The sequence below is a fragment of the Diuraphis noxia genome, unplaced genomic scaffold (genome assembly GCF_037042655.1).
Source record: "Diuraphis noxia isolate RWA-SAM2 unplaced genomic scaffold, SU_Dnox_SAM2 contig0004, whole genome shotgun sequence".
NCBI lineage: Eukaryota > Metazoa > Arthropoda > Insecta > Hemiptera > Aphididae > Diuraphis > Diuraphis noxia.
The window spans coordinates 13,573,683-13,588,269 of NW_028301714.1; the positions used below are offsets into that span (position 1 = coordinate 13,573,683).

A 14,587-nucleotide genomic window follows, 5' to 3' on the forward strand; every position below is an offset into this window, starting at 1 on the left:
CAGGTCGACTAAATCACGAAAACGATGTATTAGAACATCATCGACGCGATAAGAATTTAAAAAAAGTAGGTGTTATTATAATCATCATTGTAGTTTTTAATTTTATTACTAAACGAACGCGTGCGCGTACCTATGTAATAAATAATCCTTCGGCTGTAGTGCGAACTATTAACGTTATTAAGAAGGTTATTATTGGATTAATTTTATTATCTCTCTTGTTTTACCTTTATATACCTATCGCTCTAACCTATGTATATGACTATGTTTTTTCGGTTAATGACCTTCTGGCGTTTTCAAAGTGTCCTCAACATCGCCAGATCTGGCCATTCTCCAAGCAAACAACAATTACAAACTCAACACGCATTTGGTTCCTGTTTTATTGGTTTTAGCGACTTGAAAGAAGTATCGGTTGCAAATCTGACCTTCTTCCATCACCCCAAGGAGATTACATGTAGATCAATAAAAATGTAAATTATTTCTAACGACACATTCAAATGTCTCATCTTTTCCGATTACACTAATAACTGCAAAATATTATAGCGTAAGCGTCTCAGATAAATTATTATCATTCTGTTTTTATAGTTAGACGTTTTACTACTGAAATTTAAAATATGTCTGATATTTTTTTGTTGAATAATAAAATTGGTTGACGATTTAGTAAATTGCAATTTATTATAATAACATATTATATATAATATAATTTTCACTAAAAATTGTATGATTAACGAAATAAAATATATTGTTAAATACTATGCATTTCTATACCTACATGTCATTATATATTTATATCTGTAGCTGGTCCACCATCCACACGTAAACAGTTTTACATACGATTTTCAGTTTTTGTATCTAACTGATATTAAAATATTAGAACCTACCCTTAAATTATTATTAGTTCCTGTAGTTTCTAAAAAACATTTAACTCAAACATGATTATCGATCATCTTAATGTTTTAATAAAATTACATTAAATGAAAGAATTTGAATTAGTAGTGTGTAAGAGTAATATATATATATATAACGTATATAATATTGCATTGAAGGATTGTACAAAATATGTAATATAAGATGTTCTAAATATGTTTAATATTGGTTACTTCAACTTTCAAGACAATGTCAAAAGAGAGAATAATTAAAATCAAGTTAAGAAAAAAAACTTTCTTGCATTGCTATTTTTAACCAATAAAACGAGTTTATTTAGAAAATGTTTTTATGCCTATGATATAATTGTTTTACATTGATCACGCATTATTTTATTGTAAATGCTGTAAGTAAATTTATTTGTAGATATGTAAAAAGTGACAGTCATTTTATTATTTATTATAGTTACATCAGTATAAGATTTCAAAAAAGGTTTTAAACGTATTGATTGATAATAAATTGTTTGATGTAAGTATTCAATAGTTTAAAATATACTCCCAAGCAGTTACAAATTTTTGTTTTACGAAAACGTTTTACGTGAACTTTTCTGTTTATAATTTTTTTTTTAATGATTATAATGTACCTACCAGTTTTGTATTTCTCACTAAAAAGTCAATTCATGAGGAATCAAATTAAATTATATTTTATAGATGTGTTGATGATAATATAAGCATAATATTTAAAATTCAATGTTTTATTTTTCTAAATAATAATACTCATTGTTTGCAAAAAGTAATTTATTGATGTGTCATATATTATTAAAATGTTCCTTCTTTGCATACTAGTTTTATGTTCATTATTGGGTTACTTCGTCCATTGAAAAATATAAAATAAACATCCCCGTTTAAATGATGCCCAACACACCTATTGTAATCAGGTTTAGTCCCCATCAATAGTACATGATAAATTATGATATACGTAATATTGTATATAAATAATGAATTTAGCTATCAATTTTCACGGTGACAATCGTCTAAAAGTTATTTTATATAATATTGTGGCTCAAGGTTTTTGGCAACATATATATAAATGTTAAAACGTCACATAAACCATTTTGGCATAAACGCTGAGGTTGTGGACTGAAAAATATGATACGGAGGTCGACTATTTCGAAACTGGGATTTTTCTTCATTTTGAGAAAGCAAAAAAAAATCAACTATGTTACCTTTGATCATTAATATTAATATTGCGTATTTAAATGAGTTTGATTTAGAAATACAAATTTCTATCTGTTAATAATTGGCATCAATTTGTGTTGGAAACTTTCACTGAATATCAATAAAATATATTATACGCAGAGAGTAAATTTTTCTTGGTATACCTAACCTAACCTAACAAGTACACAACTTATTACCATTATTATACCTGCATGTACAGCTACACTACAAATTAATTTAAATGTTTACATTTAAAGGAACAAATTCATCAACAAAATACTTTTTATGTCACAAATCTTAAATTTTGAGCCTGAGAATTTTAGAGTAAATGGAGGTATTTGTCTTACAATGATTTTTAATTGTATTTAACAACGCGGGATAACTGCCAGAAAACGACACAACAGGCTATATTGTGTATACGCGTGTAACAGGTGTACATAATAATATGTATCATTTATTAATGTTAAAAATTAAAATATGTGTTTAAAATTCAAAAGAATTTATAGTTATAACTTTTCAATAATTAATTAATAGTGTATAATATTAATACACGTACGTAACCAAGTTGTCCATTAAGCGGCTGATTATTTAATTTGATTCGAAGTACCCAATATCTAATATTCTATTAACATGGAATTGTCATTTTCTTGGATGTTTTGTAAGCTTTAATAGCCGTGTTTACATCATACAGTCCCCATATTAATAGAGACAAACATAATCAAATTACATCAGAACAAATTATTATATTATCAGCTCACACGCGGCATGTTTAATAATGCAATATATTTTGTGGTGTCTTGTACACTTGAGAGGTATTTTATGACCGATCAAATCACTGTTATAGAACATTGCTAATGCATATAATATATTGTAATATTGTAGATAAATAGCTTAAGTATACCTATTTATGATTTTCGTGTATTAGCGAAATAGATAATATTGATTTTATGACGTTATTTTAGTATTTTAAATATTTATGTACCTAAATATAAACTCTGATACGATTTCACATTACGTACATACACGCCAACAATGTTTTCAATTATTTGTCGGAACAACGATTTATTTTTATGTCATCGTTTGTTGTGACCAGTAAATATTAGACTTTATAGCGTCGATAGATGTGTCAAACCCAAGTTACTAAAAAAAACGTGGACGGTCGTAGCAATTAAATGTTGCTGAGGACCGATTAATTTTAATAACATTCTATTTTTTGTCTATATTTAATAAACGATAATTGATGGCCATTGCTTTATTGTTTAAGAGTGTGATAAATGCTATAAATGTGAAAATCTCCGGTACCCAAATTCTACGCTATGTCGCTGTACCTATATACATCTATATAGAATAACAAGTAATATGGCTGAAGGCTATTCAGAATACACTGTCGTTATAAAGTATAAAGTTTAACCAGAAAAGCACATCGGAGTGGACCCGGTGACTATATGTTCTCCCTCCTCAAATGTGCCAAATTAATTAAAATAAAGTTTTTTTTAATTATATATTATTGTGATATTTTTCTGATTTTCGATCCTATCTTTGATTTTTGCCATGTAATTGATACTGAATATTTATATATATATATATATATATTGCGATAATAATACATAGGATTATAACACAAAATTTGTAATTTTGGCCATATAAATATTACACGTATATTTTTTTTTTATTTTTTTTTTTTTGAAGGAATTGACAAAACAGATTTCAATGTTGATAATGTTATTATAGTACCTAATAATTTATAATAATATGTCGTAGACAATTTACTATACACATCACATACCATGCGGTGCGACGGTCGTAAGAATATGTTACCCAAAAATGCGCCACTACATAATATAATAAGTATATAGTATATATAATTATACATGCAATATTTAAATTCTCGTGGTTTCTACCTATGTGATGCAGATATAATAATCTAACGTGTTATATAATCAGATTCCCGACACTCATGATTAAACGATAAACAAAATTTGATACACACGAGAAAATGCAGGAGCGTGATCGTAACTAAAAAAAAAAAAAAATTGCAGAGGAATTCCACGAAACGATTTTACGTTCGTTGTGCGAGATGCATCGCTCCGATTTAATAAGTCTTATTTTTTGACTCCTAAGAGTTCAATAATGTAAATTTACGACGGCTGCATACAGTATAGTAAATAATATATAGGTCTGAACTACTCGACGCCAAAAATGTAAAGCATTTTGGACCCTGCAGCTGATAAGTAAAAGCGCTTAAATAAAATGGCGTTGCATTCACAGTGTATACATACGTCTTATTAGTTATTAGATACATCGTTAAAAAAATCGTCTAAATACCACGCACAGTAGTTTGCTAAAATATAACAATTGTGTGTATAAATAAATAAAATAAAAATTAAGGCACACTAAATAATAACATCGTTTCCGTGTAATTCGGCTGCAGAAGTCAGGAGATAAACTCCCTCTCGTGGTAGATGATAATGTTATGTTTTATCGTTATTTTATTGATTTAATTACCTACACTAAAACTTTAGGCTAGGCGGCTCTTAAGCGTGGAATTCTGCGTTGAATTATTATATGTTTTCGACAAAATATATTGTCACCCGTTCGCAACAGATTCGTTTAAACACCGTCCTTGACAAATTCCCGGATATAACGCCGGTCCTACGGTGAGTGTGCGACGGACACGGGTAAATTTCAATTTCTTTTTAATACGATCGGAGTGAAATATATATAAACGAAAACCGTTTTTATTCGGCGTTGACGGTACAATTTATGGCTGGAGATTGTCACGCCGTATTCACGTACGTATTCAGTGTATACTGTAATATATATTATAATATACAGGATGGTTGTCGCGCGGTTCACCTATATATTATACGTCTTGTTTTATATACCGCGACAGACAACCGTCAACACGCGAGCAGATACGATACCTACCTATACAGATACTCGTATAACTGTATACACAATGTATCGCGTGTGTACAGTTCGTACGACGTGACCGGTTCAGAAGTCTTCATTTATCAATGAGCATGTTACAAATCATGATTTGATCAATGTATGGGATTTTAATGCGCGATATACAGAGTGATCCACCACGTGTTTCACGATATTTCTGCTCGGAAAGGCGGTAAGTCACGCGTTGACCCATTCCGATTTTGATATTATACATTACTAATATGTAACCGAATGTCCGCAATCATTATATAAAATTATATGCTAAATCGGTATACATTCGTCATTCAGTATCTATATTATGTAGAACTTGTTTAAAATTGAAGGCACCTCATTGGGGTTAAACCGTTATTGACGGCGAAGTTCTTTATTATTTACAGTGACTCTGTGAGGTTAGAACTCCGCCAATTCCCTTTACAGTCGTAGTAATATTTTGTATTCCTTTATTCTCGTGATCGACCGGATATAACGTAAGTGTAGAGAATTGTAGGCACCTATACATATATACCTTAACAGCACAAACCTTTACTGCGCAATTTAATGACGAAAAAACAAAAGCGACGTACTTGAACGCGTCATTATAATATACGCGGATATAACGACAAAATACATAATGTATATCTCGGATATTTATACTGTTGATATTGATGAATTTTCAAAAAAAATCTCACAAGTCAAGTGTAAAGCGTTGGTCAAGTGACGGTAGAATTATTATTATTATTATTTTATCGTTGAAACACGACGTACCTGTAGATGATGCATTAGTGGCGGCAACTCCTTTGTTAGTGTTATAATATGATATTATACGTCAGATCTGTGCGTACAGCGTGAAAAATCGACGAAATTGTCGACTGACTCAGCTGCAGCATATACAAATATAATATACAGACGGATCTTTAGTGAGTAGAGTTCTGCAGTGGACGAAATCGAAACCGCACTTGATATTATTATAACACACACACACACATATCCGTTTATAAAACACACGAGGTGCCACAACAATATCAATATGATTATATATGATTATGTATAACGCGCGGTCAGTGTTTCGACTTACGAGTGTTCCTATATAGGTATTAACCAGCTGTTACCGGGTAGCCAATATATACATCATAACCCGACAATATACGACGACGACCATGGGTGTATAGATACCGCACATATGGTTACTCTAATATATAATAATAGTAACAACAGTGTATACGATGATAGGACGACTAGTCTACCTCCGCCAGTCTCATCGTTTCCCTCCCCTTTCCACCCAGTGCACTGATTCAAAGGCCAATGGAAAAATAATTGCGCGACTGTGACTCATATTGCGTTCGCTCGCGGTTATTACTCTAATTGCTCCGACGGATGCGCCACGTTATTTTGTCGACACGACCGCGCATGTATATTGTATTTAATGACAACAATAATGACGATATTCTCTGGGCGGCCCCGAAAACGGTCGACAGCAGTGGTGTGTTATGTAATACGTTTCGATAAATCATATTACCATGTAGTTATAGGCACAACATCGAGTCTCGACAATCCGACACGACCATACATATGATGGGACCAAATTGTAGAACTGTCGGTTTATCGAAAAAACGTAAATTTTTAAACAACGTGTTAATTAAAAACATAAACCACTCGAATTATTATTAATAATTATAATATTTAGATTTACCGAGAAAATAATTCAAGAAAATGCGTACGTATATTGCATTCAGATTTGTATTAAGTCGTTGAATTAATTTTTTTTAGCGATTATTAATCATGAAAATCGAAATTAAAATTAAAGCCGGCAGTGTGACTGAAATTTTTGCATTACCTCCCGAGGGTCGAGATAATGGAGATTATCTGTCTATATTAATAAATGATATGATAAATTTACACATATTTTATGCTAGGAAGCATATTCACGACAGCAGCTTAAGTACAAACATTTATGTAATATTATATATACATAGGATATATAGCATAGCAACGCACTACTGCTGGCTTAAGATATTAAAATATGATAATTTAGGATAAACGTTAAACAACCCACGCATCCATGGATAAGTACAATATTTTTTTGATCTCATAACTGAACATTTGTAGTAGGTATAATGTATTATTTATGAATAGATTTTTTGGAAGTAGGGGGTGGGGGTTTCTTTGATAAGTTTAACCAGACTTGACTAAATTTCTTTCCTAATTGCCCTGATTTATTAAAAAAAATATTTAAAATACTTAATATTTTTAGGAGCAAATAAAGGATCATTTGAATAAGTTCTCATTTGAACCCATTGTTATACAATTTATGTCTATACTTTCCCTTCGCCACAGAAATTGAATTTTAGAAACTCTACATTATTAACCACTGAAAATTTGTAAATTGTCGATAGATTTATTAATAATTTTATAATTTTAAGGTTATATGTTAGGTATATCATTACTGTAGCACCCCATTCACACCCATTTAAACCTATCATTGTGGACCTTTTATCCTTGGTTCGCTGAGTCAAACAACTTACAAACTACTCGTCCATAATTCGAATACATAACTACCTAAATCAAAATTTAAAAAAAAATCATCTGCTTGACAATTTTCAGTAAAAAGAGTAATTCTCATTTTAAAAAAAGCGGGTAAGTGGGTATCGCTCTGCTGTACATTAGAGGGTGGGGTGGACCTCCCCAAATGTTAGGAGCCTTGTATTAAATTTTCAAATCTTTGATATTAAAGGAAAATATTTTATAAATTTCCAGTTTAAAATAATTTGCGAATTTTCGTAATTTTTAGGTATTTTGTCAAAATTCAAACTTTGAATATTTTTAAAAAGAAATTGTGCATATATATTTATTTTATTTTTCAATTGCTATTGTAAAAATATGATAGGAGCCTTGTATTAAATTATCAAATCTTAGATATAAAAGGAAATTTTTTTTATGAATTTCTAGGATAAAATAATTTACGAATTCTTCGAGATTTTTACGTATGTTGTCAAAATTAAAATTGAATGCTTGTAAAAAAAATTTGTGGCTATATATTTTTAATATTTTTTAACTGCTATTGTTACAATGTGTTAGGAGCATTGAATTAAATTTTCAAATCATAGATTTAAAAAGAAAAACTTTTATGAATTTCTATATATGATAATTTGAACATTGCCGTAATTTTTACGTATTAAGTCAATATTTGAACTTAAAATGCTAATAAAAAAAAAATTATGCCTATGTATTCTTATAATTTTTTAATAATTATAAGAATAACTTACGAGGAACTTTGTATTAAATTTTCAAGTATTTAGATTTTGCCAAAAAAAATTTATCGACACTTCAAAAAAATTTTTTTATAAAAATTGAAAATTTCAGTTGTCTATAAATATCTCAAAAAAGTCAAAATATTTTGAAAATCAAATCATGTAAAGAAAATGCCAATCTAAATAACTGATACAATTTCAAGTATCTACGACACTTTTTGAATAATAAAAAATGTTTAAATCGTTTGAGGATAAATCGTTATCGTTACGCTATTTCGTAAAAATTTAAAATTCAAACGCACATAAAATTTTTCCTATAATGATGCTTCGAGTTTTCTCTATAGCTACTTGAAGGAAAACTTATGAAAAATTTATTGTTGTATTTTTAATCCTTAGTTATATACACAAACAATTTTATGATTTTTCAACTTCAAAATGACTTGCAAATTTTCGTGTTTTCGACAGATTTCGTAAAAATATGAACTATAAACGCTTATAAAAAAAATTGTGACTAACGATTTTTAATTTTTTTTAGCTACAACGAGAACAACTCATAAGGAACCTTGTATTAAATTTTCAAGTTTTTTTGGTCATCCTACATTTTTTTACCGACACTTCAAAAAAAAATCGAAAATTTCAGTGGTCTATAAATAACTCAAAAAAAGTCAATTTTTTTTGAAAATTAAACTGTATATAGATAACACTAACATAAACATTTGGTAGAAATTTCAAGTATTTACAGTGATTAGTTTTTGAATTACAACCATATAAAAAAATCGATTTGGTCGAAAACTGGTTTTGCGTAAAAATTCCCGTTTTTCTGTCATTTTTTTTTTCTCGATTTTTTTGAAAACTGTTGGAAAATGTTAACTTTTGACCTCTAAAATGCACCAAGGATATTCACTTTTACATCGGAAACCACCCCCAAAGTTTGAAATCGAATCAATATTTCGACAAGTTATGCTGTACACAGACACAAAAAAAAACACACACACACATCATCGTAAAATCAATACATTCATCACTTCGTTCAGAATCTAAAAAATAAGTTACTAGTGAAGCCTTAAATAGTATAAAAATTGGTCCATAACTTTACACAATAGTACTTCAAAATTTGAAAAATCAGAATTTGAATGGATTTCATGGTAAATAGTTATTATAAAATGGGGACGAAGCAAAGCATGTTTGGTGAAAAATCCTGTATAATAATATATGCGCGGGTGGTACATTTCTGGAAAATTTTTTTTGGAAGTGCCTGCAACTGTAGGTACATATGATATTATTATTCCGCGGAAGTCGGTGTGCCGCTGCAGCGACGACAGAAAAAATTATTGACGCGATCGTTCGCTGAATACACTTGGGGAAAATACTGACACGCTCAAATGAGAAAACAACCTATACCACCGAAGTGGTATCAATAGTACCTGGTGGCTCATCGTTATTATTATAGGTATACCTAGGTATGACAAAATTCGATCCGGGAACAAATTACGATTTCGGGACGATCATAAAAATATAAAATAGATAATAATTTACATAATATTATATTTGCGCGATGAGGAACATAATAATACCCAATATTATATTATATCGTATTAGAATAACCAAATCGATAACCGTGTAGAGATTTGGACTCGGATCAAGTTTGAGAGCACGTCCGCACATGTAAGTGCATATTTATACGTTTAGCTGTCTCGGGGAGGAAACCGATTGTAATTGTTTACGCAAAATTTACCTTGGGATCGATGTACACTGCGCATAATATAATATACCTCCGTCTCAGTAGATAATAATATTATAACTTATAAGTAATAATAATACCCTACCCGTGTAGTAGCCTGCGCACGTTATACATAATAATATTATTATTATATGATATATTGAGTGCAATGTGCACACTCGCGCGGTCGTATATAAAATATATTCCTGTTTGGCGACGACATTAAATTATTATCATCATCATTATTATTATTATTATACAGTAGAGTGTCAAGGACGCGTACGAAAAAGTGCGTCGCCGCCGCTGAGATTTATCATTTTGAACGTATAGGTACATCAAATAATAATAATAATAATAATAATAATAATAATAATAATAATACGAACGAGTCGTCGCCGAGGCGGTTATGATGATACTTCCGTGGTAGCTTTATAGTCGCCACCGAAAAAACGAATTGCGCAGCTTCAGCAGTAGTGCATGCCAGTACAATATAGGTATTGTACGGTAATAAAAATATATTATATTATTATTGTCTCCGGCGGAGTAAGTCTCCCGAACCTTCAGTTTTCAACGGGACGACGGAGTGAAAAATATTTTATTTTAATATTATAAGTGTGACACCATTATAGCTATTGCACCGACGACTTGCAAGAGCTCATAATATAATATTATTTTGACTATTGTGACATTACAATTTTGGGCACACTCCCCCGTGTCCGCCCAAATAATAACTTGTGGTGATTTATACAAAATATATATAATCCCATTAACTACCTTTAAAATAATATTATTATTTTTTTTTTTTATTATTAATAGAATCAAGTCCGCGGCTACTATGGCCATTGGACGAACATTATATTTACAAAATTATACATAGTAATACATTTTTATGTAGAGATACAATTTATAAAGGAGAGAAAACAATAATATTATTGTTATATATAATAATATGTGTCTTAAATATAATCATTCTCCTTGTATCTTTGTACATTGTATAATATTGTAAATAATTAAGGTAAAGTCCGTGGTATCTACGACCTATACGATTTTACTGTGATGACAGTGTAAATAATAATAATATAATTTTATTCGTACGATACGTTTTATTCGAGGTATGGGCGGTATATGTTCCGTGTACCACGATTTAAACGCACATTAGCGACTGTTATAATATTATTATTACGATATTTTAACAAAAAATTACGGCGATATATTATAAATATCATTACGTGTTAATTATGCGTAATATTTGTTGCAATACCATAGTTGTTTTTGTTTATTAAAATGTGATATAACGATTAAAATCTGAAGAAAAAATGTATTAAAACAACAATACTACACTAACCGTCAGCCACGGTCAAAATCATTAATTTCCGTCTACTTCCATGTATGTAGTGTACTCGTATGTGTGTTTGTACCTCGGCGTCTCGTTCACGAATGTTTTATTGTTTTAATATCGAAATGTGTGTTTTATCGTCTGTATAGACTGGGGCTCAATTGATAAAAAATAACGCATATTATGCCTAGATACACGTCAAAGTTGATATAAATTTTTTTAATAAATAAATCAACCGCGATATTGGTATTATAACATAACTATATATTGTTATATTGTGAATTCTTCTATTTCTGACCGCTAAAGGGAAATAATATTATCTGCAAGACATTTCACCTGCGTAACACATTTTATATTTTCAAATATTATTGGCGTCATTAAGTTATCTATATAATGAGAAGATAAATCGCGTATAGAGCACATGAATCACTAAAGTTATTTCAAAATAGGCCTCTGGGCAACATTACGGCTTATAGTTTATATATTATACTATATTGTCACGATTATAGAAGAAGAGAAAAACCGAAGATGGCAGTAAAACATAATATAGGTTTGTCTATTATTCTAATAGCATTATATTGTGTACACCAGCACGTCACAATAATGTATTAATGTCAGTGCCTATATAAAATATTATTATTACGACAACCACGGTTTTAAAATCTAAAAGGCTGTATTGTGTTTTATGCTTTGATCCGATGTGTGCGCGTGTACCTACCATAATAATGATAATTATTATTACAATAACTCTTCATAAATTAATATGCATAAAGTTATTTTACTCTGAACCAAAAATGCATAATATAATATGACAGTTATTGGTTTTAATATTTGCATTACAACATTACTAGGTGTATGCCCATGTGTTGTTTTTACACGCAGTTTATACGTTCTTTTCGATTCAAGTATTATACCTTATAATAATATATTAGATATGACTACAAATTCAAATCGATTTTGTATTTTAGTGTCGGACGTCAACGTGATCATCGGAATACTAATCATAACATACATACACGGAACATATAAGTATATTGTAAAGTACTTTATAAGTACAAGTGCTTGAACACGTCGGTACAGAATATGATTTATTGAAAATCAAAATATGTACTGTTTTAGGACAAAAAATTTAATGTCCTCTAATAAAACTTGAGAAGTTTATATGTGAAACTTTATTTTATAATCAATAATCTTATTCTAGAAAAATTGGCGTGCAGGCGTTAACTTAAAATGCAATATACATATTATATAGTACCTACATATTAAATTTTTACATAATCCCGTATTTGCGCCTGTAGCGTAATCGTTTATTGAAATAAATAATTCGATTCATAAGTTTTTTAAATTTTATTTTCCAGCCATAAATTGATTTTAAATATTTGTGGAAACGATGAGAGTTAGTGTATTTTACTCTACTCTAAAATCACCATACCACGATGGGTGCTCGAAAAATGAATTTGAAACAAACGGGCAACGACGTATACCTACTGTATTATTTAAATTCACTAAGGAACATATGAACGACGAACTGAGTGTTTGTAACTTTGAAGTAAATATTATAACGCTTCAGTTCTTATAGTAACACATGACTATAAATCAGGTAAATTTTGTTATTAGCCGTCGATTAGCTAAATTTTTTATTTCGAGGCTGTTCAGTTGAAAATTCTATAATTATATTTAGATTTAATATACAATTAATTTTATTCGAAAAGAATTATGTTAATTTATTATGTGTCGTATTTAATTTATTTTAATATTTGTTGAGACGTACTTTTTCTTTCTGTACGGATTGAAGATATTTAAAATACTTTAATGTACTTGAAATTTGTAAAATATCCATTTGACCTTATATCAGGTTTATGCGTGATTCACACATATTTTTTTATTTTTGATAAATATATGCGAAGACAAATGCGAAAATCTTCTGTTTAAACGGTCAACTGGTTATTAGTCCTGCCCAACTCGTTTTGTACATGAGAATTTATATGGGGTACTCTATTATAGTCCCTACCCGTCTGCCAATGATAATATAAGAATATAATAAATCGGCAAGTCCAAACCGTTGTTAACGATGCACACGAAGTATATTACACGGTGCCAAAGTGTTTTAGAGAAATTTCTAGTCACGGTAGTTATACTTAGAACTGGTTACACATAATTTTATTATTACCAATATAATATAGGTATTGCAAAGTAAGAACGTTTAATTATAATATTAATATCGTGTGTGTTTAAGTCAATTAATTATTATGCACCGGAGAAACAAAACCTAATAATTCTTAGAATTCGACGGACGCCTGAATCGTGTTAAGAAAATATTAACAAATCGTACACGTTAAATTTATTATATATACGTGGACCTAAGAACACATCAGTGGTTACGAAATAATTAATCGAAGTATCGAAAAGATACGCGTGGTTATCATACCTAATAATAATAATAATAATAATAATATCATATATAATATAGGGACCTGCTGATTATAATGTATAATAGTATGAGTGACATGACTCCTAAATACTCAACCTAAATTTTCTGGTCGTCACATGGTTTTATTTCGCGCGCCAGACTTTACACGCCACAGGTCGTCAAAGTCTCTCGGTCGTAAGTACCCGGGTGCAACACTAATTCGTGTGTATAATATATATATATATATAACCTCTCATACCGTTGTACCACGCGGTTTTCCCGACACTATTTTTCCACGCGTTTTCGATACCGAGGTTATGGTACATTTAGATCGAATTTCCAGTCCTACCACGCGCAAAAAAAAAAATATATATATATATATATATAAAATATTGTTCGTTACACATAAGACATAACTATACTAGGCATGCCATAATAATTTATAGTTCGATATAATATTTCGTTGTAATGTCAAAATGTTTCATATTATATTATTATTTTAAAACATAACAGTGTGGTGGTTCTAACCTGGTTCGGTGCCGGTGGCGGCATCGGGAGATTTTTTTGGCGGGAAACATGAATCGTCCAATTGCTTGAACACGCCCTGGTCCATTGCTAGCCGGATCTAGCGGCTGCGGCTGTCGGCTGGCGCGCACACGATGTGTCGGCGGTGGTGGCGTTTGGTCGTCGTCGTCGTCGTCGCACGATAGCGTACAACGCGATAAACGAGCTGTGTACGGCGACGGTCGGTCAGGTCATCGCGCGCGGTTATGCGATACGATAGCGCCCCGGCCGGTAACTACTAACTGATGAACTCGTGTCCGCGGCCGTCGTCGACGACGATGGTGGCAGTGGCAGTGGCAGTGG

The 14,587-nt window shown here is 30.7% G+C and overlaps 1 protein-coding gene across 1 annotated transcript in view; it reads right to left on the reverse strand.

The window, feature by feature from the left end:
• LOC107173642 (trehalose transporter 1-like protein) overlaps positions 1-14,587 on the reverse strand; it is an 84,746-nt gene extending 70,159 nt beyond the window's left edge. The window contains exon 1 of the mRNA XM_015524250.2: positions 14,249-14,587. Within this exon, the coding sequence (XP_015379736.1) occupies positions 14,249-14,333 (85 nt within the window). The 5' untranslated portion in view covers positions 14,334-14,587. The remainder of the gene's footprint in view (positions 1-14,248) is intronic.